The sequence below is a fragment of the Drosophila novamexicana genome, unplaced genomic scaffold, assembly GCF_003285875.2.
Source record: "Drosophila novamexicana strain 15010-1031.04,08,12 unplaced genomic scaffold, DnovRS2.1 tig00000108-arrow-pilon, whole genome shotgun sequence".
In the NCBI taxonomy this organism is placed as follows: Eukaryota; Metazoa; Arthropoda; class Insecta; order Diptera; family Drosophilidae; genus Drosophila; species Drosophila novamexicana.
Genome location: NW_020824772.1, coordinates 1,994,755 through 2,017,375, shown reverse-complemented (window position 1 = coordinate 2,017,375; position 22,621 = coordinate 1,994,755). Strand labels below are relative to the sequence as shown.

At 44.1% G+C, this 22,621-nt stretch overlaps 6 protein-coding genes across 7 annotated transcripts; 5 read left to right on the top strand and 1 right to left on the bottom strand.

Moving 5' to 3' along the window:
• The first annotated feature begins 31 nt into the window (after positions 1 to 31).
• Positions 32 to 1,797, top strand: LOC115757703. Its single transcript, XM_030698050.1, has 3 exons — positions 32 to 331; positions 382 to 470; positions 529 to 1,797. Exons 1-3 carry the CDS (start codon positions 60 to 62, stop codon positions 1,374 to 1,376), a joined length of 1,209 nt encoding a protein of 402 aa, XP_030553910.1. The 5' UTR covers positions 32 to 59; the 3' UTR covers positions 1,377 to 1,797.
• Positions 1,798 to 2,505: 708 nt separating this feature from the next.
• On the top strand, positions 2,506 to 5,460 carry LOC115771918 (mediator of RNA polymerase II transcription subunit 15-like). Of its 2 annotated transcripts, XM_030717810.1 has the most exons (6): positions 2,506 to 2,538; positions 2,603 to 2,761; positions 4,083 to 4,668; positions 4,730 to 4,839; positions 4,916 to 5,278; positions 5,379 to 5,460. In XM_030717810.1, exons 2-6 carry the CDS (start codon positions 2,690 to 2,692, stop codon positions 5,382 to 5,384), a joined length of 1,137 nt encoding a protein of 378 aa, XP_030573670.1. In that variant the 5' UTR covers positions 2,506 to 2,538; positions 2,603 to 2,689; the 3' UTR covers positions 5,385 to 5,460. The 2 variants fall into 2 exon arrangements, with proteins under 2 accessions (XP_030573670.1, XP_030573671.1); XM_030717811.1 differs by lacking the exons at positions 2,506 to 2,538; positions 2,603 to 2,761 and adding an exon at positions 3,271 to 3,428.
• On the top strand, positions 5,385 to 7,403 carry LOC115771673 (myb-like protein AA; the record flags this gene model as incomplete). The annotated part of the gene is made up of 2 exons (XM_030717487.1): positions 5,385 to 5,894; positions 6,088 to 7,403. Coding segments are annotated over 2 exons (855 nt in total), but the record flags the coding sequence as incomplete, so codon positions are not given.
• Positions 7,404 to 8,707: 1,304 nt separating this feature from the next.
• On the top strand, positions 8,708 to 10,567 carry LOC115771838 (beclin-1-like protein A). Its single transcript, XM_030717720.1, has one exon. It carries the CDS (start codon positions 8,735 to 8,737, stop codon positions 10,193 to 10,195), a length of 1,461 nt encoding a protein of 486 aa, XP_030573580.1. The 5' UTR covers positions 8,708 to 8,734; the 3' UTR covers positions 10,196 to 10,567.
• A 2,003-nt stretch (positions 10,568 to 12,570) lies between these two features.
• On the top strand, positions 12,571 to 13,726 carry LOC115757680 (extensin). The gene is made up of 3 exons (XM_030698016.1): positions 12,571 to 12,588; positions 12,651 to 12,881; positions 12,944 to 13,726. Exons 1-3 carry the CDS (start codon positions 12,571 to 12,573, stop codon positions 13,724 to 13,726), a joined length of 1,032 nt encoding a protein of 343 aa, XP_030553876.1.
• Positions 13,727 to 16,124: 2,398 nt separating this feature from the next.
• Positions 16,125 to 17,689, bottom strand: LOC115771949 (DNA translocase FtsK). The gene is made up of 3 exons (XM_030717852.1): positions 17,542 to 17,689; positions 17,221 to 17,468; positions 16,125 to 17,159 (listed from the first exon to the last, which is right to left on the bottom strand). Exons 1-3 carry the CDS (start codon positions 17,551 to 17,553, stop codon positions 16,709 to 16,711), a joined length of 711 nt encoding a protein of 236 aa, XP_030573712.1. The 5' UTR covers positions 17,554 to 17,689; the 3' UTR covers positions 16,125 to 16,708.
• Positions 17,690 to 22,621: the final 4,932 nt, after the last annotated feature.

Genomic DNA, 22,621 nt, shown 5'->3' with positions numbered 1-22,621 from the left:
TTACAAATTTTTGGAAACAGTTTTTGTGTGTACACTATAATATATTTTTTCTATTAAGAATGTTTGAGGATACGCTTCTTATTATCAAGCCGGACTATATGCATAAGCGACGCCCGGTGCTGCTAAAGCTATTATCCTGTGGATTTCAGATACAGGGAAATCGAAAGTTGAACTTTTCGCCGGAGCTGGCTGCAGAGTTTTATGCAGACTTTGCAGACGAGAAGGGCTTTATGCTAGAGGTTATCCTGTTGTCTAAGGGCATTTCTGAGGCCTTCATACTAACCAAAGAGAACGGAGTACAGGAGCTACTAAATATTATGATATGTTACTTGTAAGTGGCAGCTAACAGAAAATATTTGTATGCTAATAGTTGACCCACAGCGGGTCAGCCTCGGAGCTAGAGCGTAACATCCATGTGACCAAGCATTACTCTAGCGTGGCCCGCGAGATAACCTTTATATTTCCCAACTGTAAGTGTGGCGTCCTTTATTTGAAAGTTTTAAGTAATCATTTTTGTAATGTGTCCAGATATACACGAACCCATTGAACTTTTTGATAAGAATCGGTTTTGTAATCGTCCCATGCTGAAGCCGCTGATTGCGGAAGTTTACGCTATTATGCAGAACGTTGACTGTAGCCAGGATGATTGGAAGGCGCGTGTGTCAGACTACTTGATACGCAGTAATCCAGTCGTGCCACAGATCACCAATCAGTGCCAGCTAGTACCCGATCTGGGTATGCAAGAGAGATCGCAACAGACGACCATCACATACAAATCACCAGACAAGGGCGCCAAACCCAAAGAGAAGACTTCGAGCACCACCTCAGTGCTTTCCAGCAGCTCACCGCACTCCTCCATGCTGTTAACCACATCTTCCTGTGTGACTTGTGGTGGTTTCGATCACACCGAGCCATGCGTGTCTGAGATAGATCTGAACAAGCGAGTGGAGCCGCAAAGCGATGAGCCCGTGTGCGTCGATGAGGAGATTGTTTGGAAGGAGATCATTGTGTATGAAGAGGTTGTGCCTGAGGAAGAACCGGAACCGAAGGAATTCGATGATATGTTTGGTGACGAGGAACATCTGGAGGTAGAAAAGGGCAGTTCGCTGTCCGAGTGTTTAGACCCCGAAGCCGCACGCCCACCGATTGAAGAAAATGACCTGGATCAGGAAGCTGCAGCCGATCGAGCTCCATTATTAGAAAGTGCTCCAGCAGACGATGCAGGTCAGGCTCCGCCAGCTGAAGAAGCGCCACCAGCACCTGAAGAGGCGCCACCAGCACCTGAAGAGGCGCCACCAGCTGCTGAAGAGGCACCGCCTGCTGCTGAAGAGGCGCCGCCTGCTGCTGAAGAGCCACCAGCGGAAGCAGCGGATTAATTAACACCTGTTGCCTGCGCTGTTTATATGATTTGCCAAACACTGTGTTCTCATAGCTTCTCTAAAAAGAAAACAAAATTGGTGGTGTACAGAAAAAAGGACAAACAACCCAAGCTACACGAACAACCCAACCATATGCAATGTCCCACATTCGCCCAATTTGGCTGGACGCCACCCACAGGTACTGCACTGCGCACTCGCCGTGGCCATGCTGGAGGCAACACGGCCTGCACTTTTCACTCACCAGCATTGCACTCACACTCGCAACGGCAACGGCGACTGTGGCAGTGGCAAAGTGGCAGTGCAACAGGAAGAGCAGCAGCGGCAGCAGTAGCAGAAGCAGCAACACATCGTTCGCGCCATCATTTTTTTCCGTAAGTTTTTTTTCGTCCTGCCCACATTTTTTAGTGTTCAATAAAAGGCAAATACAAAAACAAAGTGCATATGTTTTTATATGTTCCATGCCGTTATGTGTGCGTGTGTGAGTGTGCGTTTTTGTATGTCTGTGCATTTTGAATGTGTGTCAATTATAAGGGATTAAATAATTGCTTTTTTGGTAAATCGAAAATCGAAACGTTAATTGGCAAGAACATTGATTGACAGCAATTATTACTGTTATGAAAATTAAACAGCAATTGCATCGATTTTTCCCACATCAAATAGTTAGGGGGGGCTTGGTCAGATAGGTATACAAATTATGAGTACTTGTGTGTGTGTATGCAACTAGGCAGAACTGCAACTACAACAACAACTCATTGCAGCCAATATGTAGACACAGTAGCAGCAGCAGTAACATAAACCAACAACAATTTGACGGGCATCAAAGCGAAAAAAGCGCGCGAAATACGTTATGTTGAGCATCACCAATCGACAGTCGCACATACAACACCCAGCAGCAACACAGCAGCAACAGCAGCAGCAACAACAACAGCAACACATGCTGGAGAATGCAAGCGCAACACATGGCAGCCACATCTACGAGGTGGAAGAGGAGGAGGAGGAGGAGGCGCAGCAGCACGATGTGGATCTAAATTTTAGCAACTTTGCTGAGCTGTGCCGGCTGTGTGGCATACACCAGGGACCCAGCAAGCTGCACATCTTTGACCCGCAGGCGGAGCAGCGCCAACTGCTCTACAAGCTGCGCACGCTGCTGCAGGCGAATGTGAGTAGGTGTGCGTGAGTGCGTGGGTGTGCTGTGTTTATTGGCCTGTCCAATTGCTTGACAGATAACCAAGGACGACTATCTGCCCAAGCACATATGCGAGCTGTGCCTGGAGCGTCTGGAGCACTTGTACGATTGGCGGCAGCTTTGCATGCGCAACGAGCATATGCTGCGTAACTATGCCGCCTCCATGCACACGGTCCGAGCAACCATAGATTTTCAGGTAAGTGAACTGAGCAACTGCTGATAAGCGGCCGCGGCGACTGCCATTGTCAAAGTTACGCTGTCCCATTGCCAAGTTGTTCCGCGCGGCAACCACCACCAACCTGACAGAGAGTGAGAGTGAGAGAGAAAGCTCTCCGCCAGCGCGCCGAGTGGTATGCAATACTTTTTTTTAGCCACACTTCCGCCTTCTGCGCTCAAGTTCAGTCGCTTTGGTATCTGTCTGCCTCTGACTCTGTCTCTGAATCCGTGAGCTAACATCGTCGTGGTCGTTGTCGTAGTCGTCATCGTCGCACGCTCCGTTCCTGTTTCTCGTTCAAGAATAACAAATAATTACTCAAATTGTGCTCGTTGTTGACTCGACTGCGACGGCAACGGCGACTGCAACCGCGACTGCGACGCGACTGCGACGGCGACTGAGCGAGTCGACTCCAAATCAGATTCGCAATACATACACAAACAAAAGGCGCTGGGCACTGGCTCGAGGAAGTAAACGGCGACGGCAGCAGCAGCTAAAAATACAGCTCGTATAGCACCAGCGCATAACATTCAAAAAAATCTTCCAAACTGTGAGCTGCAACAGAAAAAGATTAGAAAAGCCCACAGAAATTCGCGTACAACATTTAACGCTCAGCGCGGCGGCCGTTTTTTATTGATTTTCAATTGTGGTAAGCAAAATTGCAAAAAAGAACAGAAAAAGGATGAACAAAAAAATAATATAAAATAGAAAAGCAGGCAAAGAAAAGCTACAAAACAGAGCCAGTGAAAATGTCAATAGTGTGCGCGGTGTGGGGCGGGGAGAGCGCGTTTTTTATGTTGCGGCGTTAACCAAATGCAAAAAGCGTGCAATAAACATTAAAGCCCAAGTGTGTGAACAGCCCAAACTTTGGGCAAGCAAAATTTTAGCTTGACTTTCAGTGGCGCGCTTTAAATACATTTTTGACAGACACGGAAAAGCCTCAAACCAAGAAAGGCCGCCAAAGCAGGGAGCACGGCCGGCATACACACACGCACGGCTTCAGGCTGTCGTTGGCTGGCAACGGGGGGAGGCGGCGCCACCACCAGAAGTCCAGAGCCCAGCACCAGCAGCAGCAGCATTGAAAATTAAGCGCGAGCAAAAGCTCAAGTCGCAAATTTTTGCGCAAGGGCAGGCAGTTTTGAGCACGTTCAATTGGGGGTGGCGGCTGGTGAAATTTCGCAACACTTGCGCGCCATTTAGGGGTGGCAGTGCGGCACAGCACGGCACGGAACGAAACGAAACGAAACGGAATGTGAGCGAAACACTCGACTCAATGTTTCATTGCCATTTGGTTCATTCACAGGACGGCACCGTTAACATGGACAAGATGACGGTGGCCCAGAAGAACGCATACCTGGAGGCGCATATGGCCGTGCAGCAGCAGATGGCACAGGCGGCCATCCAATTCAAGCAACAGCAGCAGAGCTCCGTGCAGCAGAGCTCCCCAACAGCCAATAACAACAATAACAACCAGAACAATGGCAACATGCAGCAGCAGCAACAGCAGCAGCAGCAGCAACAACAACAGCAACAGCAGCAACAACAACAGCAGCAGCAACAGCAGCAGCAGCAACATTATGCGGCCACCATCAAGGTCCCACAGATTAGTTCCTCCAGTTCGGCGGGCGGCGCTGCCGGCGCAGCGGGCGACAGCACCTTTACAGTGCCCGACGACGGCATGGGCTTTGAGGGCGGCGTGCGTGTGCTGCAGAGCCTGGGCACCTGGTCAGCGGCGGAACAGCTCACCTACAATATACCAAAGCCGAATCTGATACCCTTCACCGAACCATATGTGGAGGGCGGCTCCATGCATCCGGCCAGTCGCCTGAAGGCGCTGCAACAAGTGCAGCAGGCCTCCTCCGGAGTGCGCAAAACAAATCCCTCAAAGAGTGAGTAACTTGATCAACTGCAACTGGCCAACTAGCCACTAACTCCAACTGTTGCTTACAGCCACCAATAAGGCATTCGAGTGCACCGTCTGCGGCAAGGGGCTGGCGCGCAAGGATAAGCTGACTATACACATGCGCATCCACACCGGCGAGAAGCCCTATATTTGTGAAGTATAAGCAGCCCCCGGCTCAATGCCCCAGCGATTGCTGGCAGCCACTAATCTGTTGCAATCTCCATCCATTTCAGGTATGCAACAAGGCATTCGCACGCCGGGACAAGCTCGTCATCCACATGAACAAGTTCAAGCACGTGACGCCCACCAATATTGCGCCGCTCGGCAAGCGGCTAAACAATATGGTCAAGAAGAAGGAACAACCAGATCCGCCGCCAGAGGACAATAAGCAGAGCCTGGAACTGCAGCTACAGCAGCAGGCCGTGCAGGTGGCCGCCCAGAATATTATAGTGCAGTCGGCGCAGGGGGCGCCGACGGCAATTCCGGGGATCATCATACCACATCACCAGCAGCAGTTGTCCTGGACGTGCGAGCTATGTGGTCGCATGTTTTCGAGCCGGGACGAGTGGTCCATTCATGCCAAGAGTCATCTGGAGGTGAGCAAATGTCGGTTGAGCCTACCGGCCAGCGGGGCCTAAGGCGGTAAACGCACTAGTATCGGGGCGGCTCTAAACTGGCCTTCTCTGATCCTTGCAGTATTGACAACAGGAACGGTTAGTCGTAGAGTCCACAAAAACAGCAGCCGCCATCGCTAAGAGCAACAGCAACAACAGCAGCACTAGCGGCAGTGGCAACAACAACAACAGCAGCAGCAGCAACAACCATAATCGCGGCTATCAAATTGATGCAAACCGAAACCAAATACTCAACAACAGCCCGCAAATGGAGGCTCATGCACGCAGCCAGAAGATAATCATACAAAATCAGATGATCCTCAATGCCAGCCATCAGCAGCAGCAGCAGCATCAGTCGCAGCAGCACCAACATGTTGCTGGCGGCAAGAAAGCGGCCAGAAAGCACCACCAACAACAGCAGCAGCAGCAACGGCAGCAGCAGCAACAGCAGCAGCAGCAGCAGCAACAAGCACAGACCAGCGCGCCTATGTACAATAATAACACCAACAGCAATAATAACAACAGTAACAACAACAGCAATAACATCAGCAATAACAACAACAACACCAGCAACAACGGCAATAATCAGGGACATGAAGTAACTAACTATTATCAACAACAACAACAACAACAACAAACAACAATAACTACAACAACAACTACCTAAACACCATTTAACAACAAAAACACGCAACATGACACGCCATCAGCATGAAATTTTCTGTCACTTTCACTCAATTTGTATCTATGTATCTTTGTATCTGTATCCCTTCATCCCTCTTCCCGACCAGGTGTCAGTGCCCGTCTCGCACATAATTGCCAACTCACCAACAGCAGCCACTTACATGCAGGCCCAGCTGACCGGCCTGCACACCGGCAACACCATCGGCGTCGGCGTTGGCGTTGGCGATGCTAGCGGCAACATGAACATGCCCATCGTCACCTACAATGGGAATCAGTATTGCGTTATAACCCGTGCACCGGAGTCGGATGCGATTGCCATGCAGAAGCAGTCGCTGCCCCTGGACTATGGCCAGGCCACCACAGCCAATATTATTGTAATGTCGCCAATGCTGCCCCCGCAACAACAACAACAACAGCAGCAGCAACAACAACAGCAGCAGCAGCAGCAATAAACGAAGCTCGTCATGATTTGCAAATTAAGTACTGAGAAAATGAGGCGGAAAATTTAAGCTGGCATCGGTGCATGGCCCGAGGCGTTGGTGGCGTTGCCTCATTAGCCAAGCCCCTGAATTTCGATATTGGATATCGAATATCGGCAGTAAATGGCGTCTCATAACTGGCATTTGACGATGGGGAGAAAGGCAGCCGCATTGCCCGCCAAGTAAACGGATAAGAAAGTGCGCAGCCTCAGGATCCGTCTTCAAGTTTGCAATTAGCCTCAGCTCGCAAGCAGCTATAAATACAAACTGTAAATAAAGTTTTTAAAAAACAACAACAAAATTAAATTAAAAGAAAAAAAAAACTATGAAACCAAAAAATGATTTTAAGAACACCTAAGTATATGTTTAATTCTAAGAGGTAACCCATACCCAGCCGGCCGAGAGATGTTTTTAAATACTTTTCGCATGTAATGCTTCTTAAATTCAAACACAAAATCGTTTTTTAAATGGTTCGTTTTAAAAACCCATAACTAAGCAAATACAAATATGAATAATGTTTATGTGAATTGAAAACAAAAAGGAAAAACAAATGTAAACACCATTAACTATGTAGTCTAAGTCATTTTACATATCCATTGAAAATCTCAAAAAAACAGCATACAAATAATACCCATACAGCCATAAAACTGAGATATTATTTACTTATTTTTGAACATTCCAACTTTTTGTTGAACACATCTTCAGTTCAGCATTAGAAGTATCTATTAAAATGGGCTACCATTTCGATGAGCATCAATGTATTTGTATAATAGTTCGCGTTTAAATCAATTGTTTATAATTATGCTAACGGAAATACAATATCTATGTCTTAAAAAGAAAAAAAAAACAAAAAACACCTATGTAATAATGTAAGTAGTTCAGTAGTGTCCGTCAATGATACTCACATTCAGAATTACTACAGCAACAGTGTGGAAGGTAAATATATTAAATACAATAAAATCTAACAAATTTTGATTGGATTTGTGTAATTTAACTCAATGACTTAGCAAGAGCTAAGAATCTTAACTCAATTTAGTTCTTTATATAAAATATTAATTCTAATTCTAGTAAAGCATCAAATACTAGGTATGAAATGAAAGATAAGAAACAGTGTTGAAAAACAGTGTTTTTTTTTATTTTCCCCCTTGAATTTGGCTTTTACGTTTTGTAAGAACCAATAAAATCCCAACAAAATTTAGACTTTTAATGCTGTTAACCCATAGTAAATGCTCACATATATATTTAAGCCGCCCATAATTTAGACAAATCTTAACAATTTGATACCATTTTGGCTATGGCTTAAATATTTATGAAATGTTGTTTAATATTTTGTTATGTACTTTTTTTGGGTTGTAAAAATGTGTGAAGCCAAAGTTTTTAATCGATTTCTATGATTCTATTGTAAATAGCTATCTGTAAAAAGATTCTGAGATGGATCTGCCCAGTTTTACTAAAGATTTCCAAAATGTATCTTCTAATTGCTAAAAATTTTAGAGTTGTGTTCAAGCCCGGAACATTAAGTGATTTTTCATATATGGTTTCAACTCATTTTAAAGAACTCATTTTAAATGTACAATACACATGCACATTTACAATGTGTAATCGTTTAGCAAGCTTGATATCTGACAATTTATGTTGCGTATACGACGTGTTGTCCACATTTAACTGCTGCTGACATACAAACACTTATTATCAGACGCACGCAATGCCATATTCAAACCTTACACCCATTCGGAGCTGCCAATAATTGGCAGCTGTTCTCGGCCAGAATTGCGCAGACTTGAGCCACTTATTCGCTGATTTTTCTGTTTTTACGGCGCAATCGAAGTTTGGTTTGGCTTAATTGCCAAGACAAGTTGGCGGCACACTGTGAGAAGCTCAAATTCGAGACTCCAATTTTTATTTGGTCAATGCGGCGCACGAAAAACAACTTTTCGCTGGCTTGAAAAATGCGGCAAGTTGACCTTAAACGGAAACTCGTCGTTGCAGTCGACGATGGCGTCGCGTCAGCCGCGCAGTCACTAATAAATTGAATACTTCAAATGTTGTTTTTTCAGTTGTTGTGTTTTTAATGTTGTTTTTCGCAAGAATTGCAAATTAGTTGAACTGACAGCGACACGAGCGCCGCGCCGCAGCAAACTTGAACACCTACACGAAGATGACGGCGACGTCGACGACAGCAGCGGCAGCAGCAGCTGCCAAGTGTCGCTTGACTGTTTTGGTTCTTTGCATCAGTTTTAGTTGGAATTCGCTGTTGAACGGACACGGCTGCCAAATGCTGAACGGCAAATTCTATACGGGTCTGCCGCCCAAGATGGAGGGGCGGCAGTGCGGCGTTGGACGCAATCGGCAGGAATCGCATTTCTTCTGGCCCGATGATACGCGTGTGGATAGCGCTGTGGAGACGCGCGTCAAGCGACGCAATAGCCTGCAGCTGGAGTCTGGCGCGGAACGGCCGCGCTTAACAGCAGGCAGGCGGCTGAGCTCTGTGCAGGACGAGGCAACGCCAGATGTGGACACACGCCAAATGTTTCACAAGGAGTTTGCCAAGTCATCCATACAGTTCTACGACAATCTGCAGCCCAGCAATAGCAATAACAACAACAACACAAACAACAGATCCCGTTTGCTGAACCGAACACGTCGCGAGGTGACGCCCAAGCTGACGGATATTGAGCCGCTGCCAACAGTGGACGCTACGCCTGAGATAGACCCGAGCGCAGCCAGACGCCAGCAAGCCTACAGCTCCAAGATACAGTTCTACGATTACGTCAACGCCAACGATGCGGACGCCACGCAGAACAATGTACGCCGGCCCAAAATGGACATGAACAACAAGCGCGATATGGAGCTCAACTCCAAGAACAGCCCCAAGCTGCAGGTGAAGCACAATGTGCGTCACCTCAGCGTAGAGCGTGACCAGCTGACAACACCGCCAACATTGCGAATGGTCACCAAAAAGCCACTTAACGATGGCCAGCCCTGGCAGCAGGAGCAATATGAAACAGTGCGCCAACCGCCGTTGCTGCTGCCCAAGAAGATACTCAAACAGCAGCAGCAGCAGCAGCAGCCTTGGATTGAGGACTTTGACGAGTCCATGGTGAACTATGTGGACAATGGTGTGCGCCAGCTGCGGCTGCGCAGCCCCGCGCCGGCCAAGAAGCATGTCACCTACAACGAGGAGGCTGCGGAATATGCCTACTACGATGACAGGTTGGACCCAGCTGTGGGTCGCCAGCTTAAGCATTCGCAGCCAAATATGCGCACAGGAAGTGGCCAACAGCAACAGCAAAAACAACAACAACAGCAGCAGCCAAGTCCATATGTGGAAGCTGGTCGCGATACAAAATCATTAAATAACTATAATAAAAAAAATCATAATAATTATAACGAATACAGCAGCAACAACAACGGCAGCGGCGGCTTACGCTCACGGAAAAGCTTGCCCAAATTGCCAGAGCTGACAACAACATCAACAGCAACAACAACAATGCGAAGCCGACGCTTTGATGACACACGGGCAACATCAGCAAGCACAGCAGCAACAGTTGCTGCTGCTGCCGCTGCGGAGGCGACGTCTCCCTCTGACCCACGCAAACACCTGCGCAGCAGCCTCTGCTTCAACGGCGACGCTTTGGTCGTGGACGTGGGTGCTGCGCCGCAGTCGACGTCCTCTGTTGCGCTTGCGCGTCGCAGCTCAGCCGGGCAGCGCGTCAGCGTCGGCCTGCCAGACTGAGGCAGCCAGTATATACATATATACACACTTTATACATATATATATATATAGATACACTCAATATATTTGATGTGTTTATTGAATGCAACTCAACGTCGGCGTCGTGTCATGTTAATTGAATGCAACAACTGGCCGCCGCGACTGCGACGCTGGCAGCGACAATTTTATGGCTGGTTTTTTGTTGTCGTCTGTCGTTGACTTCACCCACAACGCATCAAATTAAACACCCCGCCATCGGCGTTGAGTATACATCATACATAGTGCTAATGATCTTGCCTAAAAAGCGAACAACAAATCTCTTATAATTGCTATATATATTATATACTCTTGTTGTTGTTAGTTGCCATTGGGCAGTCAAAATGTATTAATTTAGTTTCTTAAGTGAGCAAAACACAAAAGAATAATAAAAATGCTAATCAAACTCGGTGGTAACATAATTAGAACGCTTTAATTTGATTTAATACAATCAATGGCTGGGTAGATATTTAATAAAGTTAAATCGAAGAACTTATGAACATGATGTAGGCAAGGAAAGAATCTGTTTTAATTTTCATAACCGATTATATCGTATAATTAATTCAAGTCTTGCAAGTTTAGATCAATTCCGGTTTTCAAATTTACGATAAAAAATTGAGCGAAAGTTTCATTCCAGCATTCCGCTAAGAGATTAGATGGAACGTGTAAGAGATTAACTTATGCAGAAATATATATATAATATATAGAAAGATCATGCGAGTTCTCTTGAGATGTTATTAAGGTACTTCTGTATATTCGGTTTACACTAGGAAAAATTGCTGAAAATTAATAAGTGGGCAATGTGATTACTAAAAACAATGTGATTACTAAAAACAAACAGTTATTAAGGTAGATAATTAATTAGTGGACCAAAAAATAGCGACGTAAAATAAGTTTAAGCGTACATAAGTATGATTTTAGGTTGAACAAATTGTGCCTTAATGTCGTTGCTATCCAAGGCGGTCAGGGACTGTCAGTGCTTGCTTTGGCAGCTGGAGCACCTTTCACAAAATGTTCATTTCACCAAAAAAATAACGTTAGCCGAACTTGTATTGTTAACGGAATTTAAAGCCAGCCCAGGCTCAGCTGTGCCACATGTTTTTCACAAGGAAACCGGAAATTATGAAAGTCGCATGTTGGCTGCGCCTTTCTTTGTAACTATCATGCGTCTTGAACTTGAGCTTGACCTTGCTGGAAAATGGGGGAAAATGCTGTATTAAGCCAACATTAATTGGATAATTATGCATGCAACAGCAAATACATCAATCAAAGTGGCATTAAGCAACTATTTCATTAGGGGAATGCATTTAATTGTTTCAAAATAGTTGAATAAACAAAACAACAACGAAACAGGATAAGCGTAACGGAAAAGACTGGCCGACGGTTGTGCAAATGGCGCGTGATGAAATGTTATGCAATTGTACGCTGGCCAATTCGATTTCCACTTCCAACTACCAAAAAGACATGGCCAAGGCAACAACCACGATTGAAAAATAGAAAAAAAATACAAAAAAAAAATGCAATAGTAACAGCTTCCGCATTGCGCCTGTGCCGCATCCTGTCTGGCTAGAAAGTAGTCCAAGCATGCGCGCCAAAAGGCCAAGACATGTATGTGCCGGCATTTCCTGCCCCAGCTGAACCTGAACTTCAGGCCAAAAACTAACTGCCAAAAAAGTGCAAGTGGCACCGACTTTTATTGAGTAACACTTACCAGAGCCACAACTAGGCACATCTTCCAAACCAGTTAGCAAAAAAGAAAAAACAGATCTAAGAGTCAGATAGAGCCCAGCTGCATGGGGCCGGCTAGACCGGAGCCTCCCTCTTTTGCGTTGCCCAGCTCATAAGAGACGGTCAAAACAATACCCCCCGCCCTCGCTCACTGCCGCACATGACAAGTAACAAATGGTTATCGTTATTTGCAATTACGCTCATAAAAAACATTTTATTTATGCCGCGTGCTCTCATTTCCTACTGGATATGCAAATGATGCTGCCCCAGCTCGAGTCGCTGTGCTTGGGGCCGCAGCTTCCTCCCAGTGTCTATGCGTGAAACGTGAGCGGTTAACCATGCGCAGATTTCAATCTCTTGGCGCGCTCTTCGCTGTCGTCTTCGGGCAGGTTGCAAAACATGTTGCTCCAGCGCGTTTGCCCCGTTCGAGTAGTAGGAAGGAAGTTGGCATAAAACCGTTGTGTCCATCGCCAAGACTTTCAGTTTCGTTTAAGCCACGCGGCCGCTCAAGACGTGCAGCAGACTTGAAAGTAAATTTTGTAAATTTGTTTTCTTGACTGCGACTCCGCGCCTGAGGTCTAGTGAATCGCTTCGAGTGAAGTTCAAGTGTTAGCTCCCAAGCCCCACACAAAATGCGACTTTGCTGGAATGTAAGCGAAAGCATCTGTGAGTGGAAAAGTGGTTCTCTAATCAGTTATTTATTCACCTTCAGCTGCTGTCAGCTGCGCTGCTGCTGGGCTCGCTTGCGTCTGGCCTGAAACCGCCCAGATCCTTTTATCGACGCAGCTACTACAGTTCGGTGGGACCGCCGGGACCCGTGCATCTGGTATCTGGCTCCAATGGCCCTCCTGGCTATCGCGCTGATCTGCAGACCAACGAGAGCAAGCGTCGCGATGTGGCCAAGAAGTATCCGAAGAAGACGCAGTACAGGCCCTACACTTCGGTCAGTCGCAAACGCAGGATAAGGCCCCTTTAAGCCCATCTAATTTCTCATTACCCTTGCAGGAAGAGGATGACTATTCCAGCGAGCGCTATTCGGGCGAGTATTCGGGTGAAGCGCTGCAGGATAGTCGCGAGTATACCATAGGCACACAAATACGAGTTCAACATCCCATTACGGTGCCCAAAAAGATCAGCCCAACCTCACCGTATTCCAAGCAGCACAAATATGTGTCTGTCCCGCCCTACAAGAGCAGCGGGCGACAAGTTTATGCGGCCGATGTCAATTCTGGCGAGGAGCACGCAGTGGAGCCGCCGTCGAAGCGGACAAAGTGGACGCCGGCGCATTATGAATCGGAACCAGATCCGTTCCATTTGGTGCCACCGCCCAAGGCTACATCTGCCTCCAGTCATTCCTATAGGGTTTTCGAATCGGATCACGATGACTATGATGTACCCACGCGACCAAAGAACCACGATCGCTATAAGAGCCCTGCGTCCAAAAAACAGATTGATGCTTTTCTAGAAGATCAGCAGAAGCTGCTTGACGAGGCCATCAAGCTGCAGCTGCTCAACAATCCTAAGCTGCAAAAGTTCTTAAAATCCCATTCACATGAGCCACGACCCGAGTTGGAACTCGAGGACTTTGAAACCTTTCCACCAAACTTCTCTGGTCCCGGTCCGCTGCACAACAACAACTTCAGTGGTGAGCTTCCGCCGCTGTCCCCTCCCAAGGGCAGCCGACCACACAGGCGCCCGCCCGTCGTCGAGCTGAAGCCCTCCCCGAAATTGAAGCACATTATCAAGCCGAAAAGAAAGTACAGATCAGCGCTGGTTATCAGTGTGTAAGGCGGGATTTGAGGCGAGGCTTAGTCTTTAAGGCGTACTTATTTAAATATGTATTTTAATATGTTTATTTTAAAATGTATAGACTTGTTTTATGTAAATTATGTAAATATAGCAAACCGTTTATTTTAGATTTCGCCGAAACCAACAACGGACATTCAACTTCTCTTTCAAAGGCAGTTTCGAGAACTATTGAGTATATCAACTGGAAAACTGTGGAAATATGAAACTATCAGCGCCCATCCTATTTTTTTTTCTCAAATTAGTTTACCACCCATCTTTTGCGTGTAGGAAATAAAATTTTCTTCGAGCAAATTTTCGTCGAAAGCAATTGTTTTTCGCCAGTAGATTGGACTTTCCAGAATTGCAATCATATTCAATCAAATTACTGAAATGTATGAAGTGGATCGTACTCAACTTGAAGTGTTACCCTACCATTGAATAAATTTGACAACAATTTTCGAACATTAACTGGCTGTAACCAGAAGAAATGAATTAAATGGGTGTTTTAAGAATGCCAGCTGTATAATTTTTAAACATTTTAAGTTAGTTAGATGTGTTAAATGTGTTATTTGATTTAATAGTTATGTGTATTAAACGCTTCGATCTCTCGCATGTAAGTCCACTTAAACACTTAAGCTGCGCGGGCTTTTGGTATTTCGATTTCGTTATATGATATGGTTAAAATATAAAACTATTGTGGTTGCTGTCTCTGCTATTGCAGAGAAACACTAGTTTTACAGCGCCATCTGCTGGTTTGCCCGCTTTTTCTCAAGTGCCTTATGACTACCGTACCCTAGATGGCGCCAGTTAATAAGCTGTCTGACTTAAATTATTTTTTTTGTGTCTTGTAGAGATCCTGGTGTTAAGAGAATTCGAAATGTCATATAATTTCGGCAATTTATTTATTATAAGCTTTATTATACAGCCCAGTTCGCTTATAAATCTTTAAGCCGAAATGATATAACTACTATATATGTATAGCCTGGTTCGGGTAAACAGAAAACGAAAATAATATACCTGTTTAAATACGGGATACTCAATCACAGATTATCCCAAAAGTGGCCACAGCAAATTCTTGGTTTTTACCTCTTTTGCAAATGTGATCGAAAATCCGCAATTGAGTAAGCCACACGATTGCTACAGTAATAACAAAAACAATAATAACAAAAGTGGGTGCATAAAAAAAAATTACAAAAACAAAAGCAAAAATGATTTTCTTAATTGACTGAACAATTTCAACAGCCCCATAATCGTAGTACCGGAGTCCGAGGCGGAGCCATAACAAAACTGACCTTGAAAGCAAATCCGAGTGCGCGAGCCACGAGGTGGTGCAAAGAATGCGCGCAACAGAAGTGAAAAGTTAACTTGGCTACAGTGAACTCCTGTTGAGGTGAACCGAGCGGGGGGCCAATCAATGGGGCATATAATTGAGCAAACAGCTCTAATATTAGCTCATAGTTAATGAATTACAATAAAGCAACTGAAGCGTTACCAACCGAATGGCAAATGATGTTGATGCCAGGGTATTACAATATATTAAATTACAACTGGCTAACTAAAAAATTATGAACAGACACTTAAAATGAGAATTGATTTAGATTGCTGATAGTAATACACTATATTAATTGAGAAATTAAGCTAGCTATGCTAGAATGATTATGACGAGAATTAAACAAAATAATATATATATATATACGATATATAAGTAAGGTATATAGATTGCTACAAATTTGTAATATTACATCATCATTAACAAAATATTTGAAGTTTAAACATAGACAACTTCAGAAATGATGTAGTAGTATATTTCACATTCATTCATATTTTCAGATTTTGGCCAAATCATGCATAGATTGGAATTCTCAAGGTATTTACTAATAGCACATATTTTTCAATTATGGTAGAGTATCACATCTATATTTAGCTTTCCGGTTCAGGCTCAGGTACTGGTTGTTACACTCTCGGTTCTTTGGCCTCTTCGCTCTTGGGCGCGGGTGTGGGAGGTACTTGTTTTCATTTTCATTGGAATTCAGCAGGTCTCTAATTTATTTATTTATTTCTATTTTATTTTTTTTTGCACAATTTTGCCACGATTTTAGCCAACGGGCAACCAGTTTCGTGTCTTTCCTTGTTTGTTGCATAGAATCAAACTGAGCCGCAGCACCAAAACTTGTTTACCAGTGTATAAAGGTGTGTGTGCTTGTATTATGTATAACAAGAGTTGGTTGTGCAATGTGCAATGTGCATGGGGGCGTTTACCGGGCAAGGTGTTTAGATAAATCTGTTAAAAATTAAATTACTCGTAAACGCCACACGCCCAAAATATAAAGAAAACTTGTTTTGAGTAGAAAAGATAATCAGTTGTTGGCGGTACGTATTAAATATCGTGTATTGCTTAAAACTCTATACAAATGTTGTTTATGATACAATATGCATATATTGCTTATACGTCCCATGGCCCGTGCTGGGTATTACAATCTAGCATTAAAAGATTTTTGAAATTCAATTGATCAACGTCTTCATCGACCGCAAACACACTTACAAATTTATTGGTTTCGCTTCACATTAGGAGAGTAGAATTGGATTTAACAGCATTGAGGAGTATTTATAAATTACAAACAAAAAACTGCTAGACACACTACATACAAGATCGTAGATAGGAGATACGACATATATAGATATATATATATGTATATGTATATATATATAGGTTAAAATAGTGCAGAATTTTTGCAGCACTTTTACTTTCATTCTCAAACATATCACAAAAGAGTTTTGATGAAGGTAAGAACTGGAACAGCAGTAAGTGGTTGAGAGTTGGGAAAAGAAAGCGGTAGAATGAAACAGAATTTGAGAGAGACATGGAGAAAGAGAGGGTTACAGATAGACATAGGAGTGTTTCGTGTTGGGTGAGAATAAATGAAAGATTACGTAACATTACAATAGAAACAAGCTCAATCTATGTGGTTCTCTCTCCATCGCTTAGACCTTGTTGAAGGAGTAGGTGAAACCGTCGGGCGTGCGGTTCAGCGACAGCTTGCCGGGCGGTGAGAAGCGGTGAGGATTGGGCGTGGTCGTCGGATAGTAGGCAGCCTGCTGCTGTGGCTGATGGTATTGTGGCTGCGGGGCGGGCTGCTGGTAGGCGGGCTGTGGAGCCGGATTGTAAGTGGGCTGTACTGGCGCCGGCGCGGGACGGTACTGCGGCTGAGGCGCGGGCTGCTGATAAGACTGCTGCTGCTGGCCAAAAGAGGGATCATTGTAGCGAGGATCATAGGAGCCATCATCATAGTCGTTGCTGCGGAAAGAGGGCTGTTGTGCTGGGGCCTGGTACTGCTGCGGCTGGTACTGTGACTGTGGCTGGTAGCCGGCGGTGGGCACGGGCTGTGGTGGTGCGGGTGGTGCCACTGGCAAATGATCACCAGACGCTTGGAAGCTGTCAAAATAAGCAGAAAGTATAGCAAGCCACTAGCTGTTCGGCTGCTCGACCAACTTACCCATTCTTGCCCGCGGTGTAGGAGATGGTGCGACGCTGTCCGGAGGGATCCACATAGCTGTAGCTGCCATGGCGTGTGCCATCGGCGTCTGTCTCCTCTTTAAAGTTGATGCCATCTTCCTGTGTGTAGGCGGCACCGAATTTACCATCGCCGGACAAATAACGCTGCTCACTGATGATGGCCGCCGTTTTCGGATCCTGGTGATAGTTCTGGCCCACTGCCAGGGTCACGAGTGTGGTTAATGCGAGCTGCAGCGGCGAAAGATCAAAAGCAAACATATAACAATTAGCCAAGCACACACACACAAGCACAACAACTCACAAAGCGAAACATTTTTGTGTGGGTTATCCTTGAAAAGCTACTACGTAAACTGCGCGCTCTGAGAATCGGAATCGATATCACACGCGATTTGGCGCCTATACGTTATTTAGTCCGTTAACAAGGAGTTTTAAATATAACGAGAGCGACACCAGTTGAGTGCCAGACCGACGGCAATGGATTTTGTAAGTGAACTGCCTTCCGCAATGGTGCCGCCCAAGCTTTTATAGCGCCAGCGAGCTGGGAAAACCTTGGAACGGCGGCAACGGCTACGGCTACGGCTTGGGCTTGGGCTAAACTCATGGCTCGCCCAGGCGGTAGCTGATCAACATGTTGTTGTTGTTGTCATCGTTGTTGTTGTTGTAACTGGGGCTGCTTGTGCTGGTATTATTAACAGTAACAATAACAAGAATTGAGCTAAGTGCTCCAATAAGTCAACTCTCGTTGTTGTTGCTGCTGCGGCTGCTGCTGCTGCGGCAAGCTGTTTTACCAGTTTTGCGCTCTTTCGCTTTTAGCGTCTACTTTTGCTTTCTATGCTGGAGCTAAACAATTTTTTAATTATTTTTACATTTAAGTTAAAGTGGCATTAAAAAAAATAACCAAACTGAGAGCTGTGCCAATTGATATCCCTGTGCGATGTTCTGCCCACTGCATGATGCAATTTTGTGGCAATCATTTCATTTGGCCAATAAAATTGGCTGCACCAACCAATTGGATTGCACATGACCAACCCAAAAAAACAAAACTGCAAGCAATCAAACAAATCTATGGAAATTTATATCTTTAAATATAGTGAAGTCTGAATGCACTCTCAGCCAATTATTATTTACATTTTATTATAGCATATTTTTTATAAATTCTTCCAGGTTCCATTAGGCTATAAATGTAAATGGTAAGAAATGTGTCTGTCTTGAACAATGCGGAGTATTGAATAGAAACCCTGGTTTGCCCTTCTAGGCTGCGTTTATAACTTTTTTCTATACTCTACACACAATATCAGTTTTATTAATAGGCATAAAATGAAATATTATACTAATAATAAAAATAATAATATTATTTATATAAAAATTATAAATAAAAAAATTATAGACAATAATAATCTTATGATAATTATAATTATACATAGTAATATTCTACATTCTTTCCAAAGCATGCCCGAACATTGACTGTGAAGTGCACTTGTGCAAGCTAAGAGATTGCTTGAAGAAACTACTAATGCCAAATCCAGACATTTCAATCTATTCTGTATTTATTTTTTATACTTTTCATAGAACTTAGCTTAAATAAATAATGATAAAAGCCAAAGGAGTTTCTTGGCGCACCAGTGATACAAAACTACAATTCATTGATATAATCCGAAATTCGGGTTCGAAGCCCAGGCCAAAATAAGGTAAGTTGAGGTCATACTAACAAATTATTGCCCGTTTGCTCAATGTTTTTTACTTGGCGACAATTTTGACATCATCTTTTATCATAAACATAACATCTCAAGACAACTGCGTTAACTAAAATCTATTGCCTTATTTATCCACAATAGTTTTCACTGAATTTCAGTTGATTTTTATATGACCCACATAGTCATTTTATATTTTCATAGGAATATTAAAACTATTATTTATTTTTACAACAAACTTGATGACAAATTCACATAGATTTATAGGGTATTATATTTGCAGAGCAGAACCGTTTGAATATTTGACGAACGCTGCCGCCGCCATAAGTCGGATTAAGATTAAGAAATTTGCGATTACATGCAATAAGCGCGGGTGTTGCTCAGTGCTTGTTGTTGTAAATGTTGTTGTTGTTGTCAATGTTGTATGTTGTAGTTGTTTTTGTTGGTAAGTATTATAAATAGGTATTAACAATCGCAAATGCTGATTTATATCATGAGCTAAGCTTTTGTACAAGTTTTGTTTCTGTGGTGTGGTCAGCGCATGGCAACAGTTCTGAGCAGTCCATAAAATATTTATAGTTGTTGTTGTTGAAGTTGAAGTTGGCGCAATGTCTTTGACTTGTTTGACTTTGCGCTTGGCTTCAATAATTTATTGTTGTTTGAAAAGCCGTCAGTAAAAGGCATTGTTTGAGCTGCTTTATGGCCAACAGCTGGCTGCAGTTGTGGTTGTGGTTGTTGCTCTTGTTGTTGCTTTTGTTGTTGCTCTTGTTGTTGCTCTTGTTGTTGCTCTTGTTGTTGCTCTTGTTGTTGCTGTTGTGTGTTGCATTTGGAGCGCCCACCCACGCCAGCTTTTGCATAATTTATGGCCAATGGCTTGGTATTGAGCTCCTTGCCGACGACACGTGCATATGTGTTAGTACTCAGCGATAATTACACGATCTGAAAGCGTTTTACATATTTTAATGAGCCACCTTAGCATACGCACAGGCCTAAAACCTGAACCATTTGTCCGGCACTAAGCAGCCGCATGTGGTCCGCAATAGTTTGAAGTAGAAAACATTTCAATTGAGAGCCTTTGCCCTTTTGCAAGTCGCCATCGTTGTTATTGTCATTAGTGTGACCAGAAACACACACCAGAAACATGGCACGCCCTCTCCCAGCGGGCGGGCCGGCGCACTCTGAAAGTGGCAGCGGCAGCAGTTCAGGAAATTAAATCAGTTGACAAACAACAACAGCAAATGGCGTTGATGAAGGCCAGGAGCTGGGCCAGGAGCAACGTTTCGTCAATTCTGTTCATTTGGATTAGCTTGAGGGTGCAACAATTCGTATGCTCGGGAGGGTTGTTTACCCTGCCCGTCCCCTCCCTTCCTTGCCATTCAGTGCGACCAAAAAAAACTATTGCAAGTTCCTTGAGCTGCGTTTGGCTGCCTTTTTGATTTCGAGGCGTTCGCCTAATGCTGATGTGACGATACTGCCACCCAAGGCAACGGCTGTTCTCTCTGCCGATTTTGGAATTGAGAATTTAGAATTTTGGGCGCGTTGTTGTTTTTATTGTGCCGCATAACGCTTTTATTTTGATGCTTTCACTTCTGGCGAGTTAATCACAATGATAATGAGGGTTGAGGTTGAGGCTGAGGGGTTGCTGTTTCGTACAAATTGCATGCAAAATATATCTATCAACAGCACATATCATCTCTCTTAATTTTGCGTTGTCTCTCAATTATTTCAGCTGCTGCTGCCACCACCCGAGCTCGAGCTCGAGCCCGAACCCAAACCCTAGCCGAATGCCGCTCCCCAGCCAAAGGCACAGACAATTGCGATTATTTGTAATTTAAGATGCAGTCGAGCGTTTGAATAAAAATCGAGCGAGTCAACGTTGATGTCGACTCTTTCGCATTGTGCACACACACGCACACTCAGGCAGACACAGGCACACATCCCCAACCCCACATGTTAGAAGGTTAACAATCTGTTCTTTTGTTCGCCAACATATTCAGCTCTTAGTTCTCAATTTGCTCGGGCAAAAATTGAATACTAAACGCTTATCAGCGCCGAGTGATCGCCCAGAAGTCAAACTGAAACTCGCTAAACTTGTTGAGAGCGCTAAGAGAAATACGATATGCTCATATATATATGTATGTAAAAAGAGAGATGGGATAAGCCCTAGCGATTCACAGGATTCGTATAGCACATAGCCAGTAGATGGTGATTTGATAGCCAAGTGACTGACTCATGAATGACCCGGCAGCGATTTCCTCAAAAGTCAGCCAGTTTTTCGATAATTTGTAATTTGAGAGACAGACACAGAAGGATGAATAATTACGCGTTTATAGACCAAATGTAGAAGATCTGCTTAAGTGCGCGCTAATTGCGCATCTGTCAGATATTTTAGCCGGGTTTCCATTTCCCTTCGCTTCTAATGCCATTATGTTGCTTTTGACTCTGATTTGGCTCACGGATTAGCCTTTTACACACATAGGCACACACACACTTGTCTACGTTTCAATTGCTTTAAGTGCCACTGGACCAGTTTCCCAGCCCCACATTGCAATGCAGCCACGATATAGACGAAATCAAGGTCAATAACGTGTCGCCGCCCCGTTGGCCAACGCTGGAGCTGCGTTCGAGCCAAGTGCGTGTCTGGGCCGGGCCAGAAACGAGTTTGTGGCGCATGCGTAGCGGTTTTCGCATTTCAGACTTCCGCATGTCGCTGACGTTGATAGGAAAAACTGGAAGTGAGCTGCCGGGCTAGGGCGGTCTACAAAGTGGTGCCAGGTTGCCGTTAAATCTGTCACATCTCCGACCAAATGATCTTCCTGGCCTTGACTGCAGCACACGATTTGCCCAGTGTCCAGTTGCATTTCGAAAGTTGTTCCAACAGCGCCAAATCGCCAACCTTGAGAGGCTGGGCACGTGCATTGAACCCAACAATGAAGGCATTCTTGTACCGATCCAGCAGATAGCACACAGCAATTTACTAGCACAGCTCAAGTAGTTGCAATGAGCTGGAAACTTTGAGCATAAGCGGCTTAAACAATTACCAGATTATATGGACCAAAAACAGACACGAATAAAATTGCATTTTATTTCCATTTGCAGCTATCAAAATAATTGAATGATATGTGTTTTTTTTTAGGTAAAAATCAAACGATCATCGCTTAAACCTCAACGTGAATTGGAAGAAGGTCAACATAATTGTATTTTCAAAAGTGTCACATTGAAGCCATTGGCCAAGTGAGTCATAAATCGAAGGCAGTTTAAACCTAAATTACCCCCAAGCTAACAATATTTGTAAGACTAAGTCAGGCTGTGATTGATTGACTCGTAGATACTCTGTACTTATGCTTAAAGTTCTCATATATCCAAACTAGCACAGATATATGCTCATATGCCTAAACAGGGATATCAATTGTTTATTAAATATTGTTTCAGGTTTCGTATACTTTAGTTGTTATATGTTCACAGTTTGTGTAATTTCTCTATATATAAAATTGTTTGACCTGACTAACTGACTGACTGATCGACGTCAAACATTTTCAAAGATCTTTGTTCAAAATTCATTTCCAAGGATCTATAAAAAGAATCATATGAGACTTGTTTCGCACTGATTTGGGAAATTCCACACACAACAGTGGTAAATTGACGAAATATATTAAAATGTCAGAAATATATTTGCCAAAAATATATATT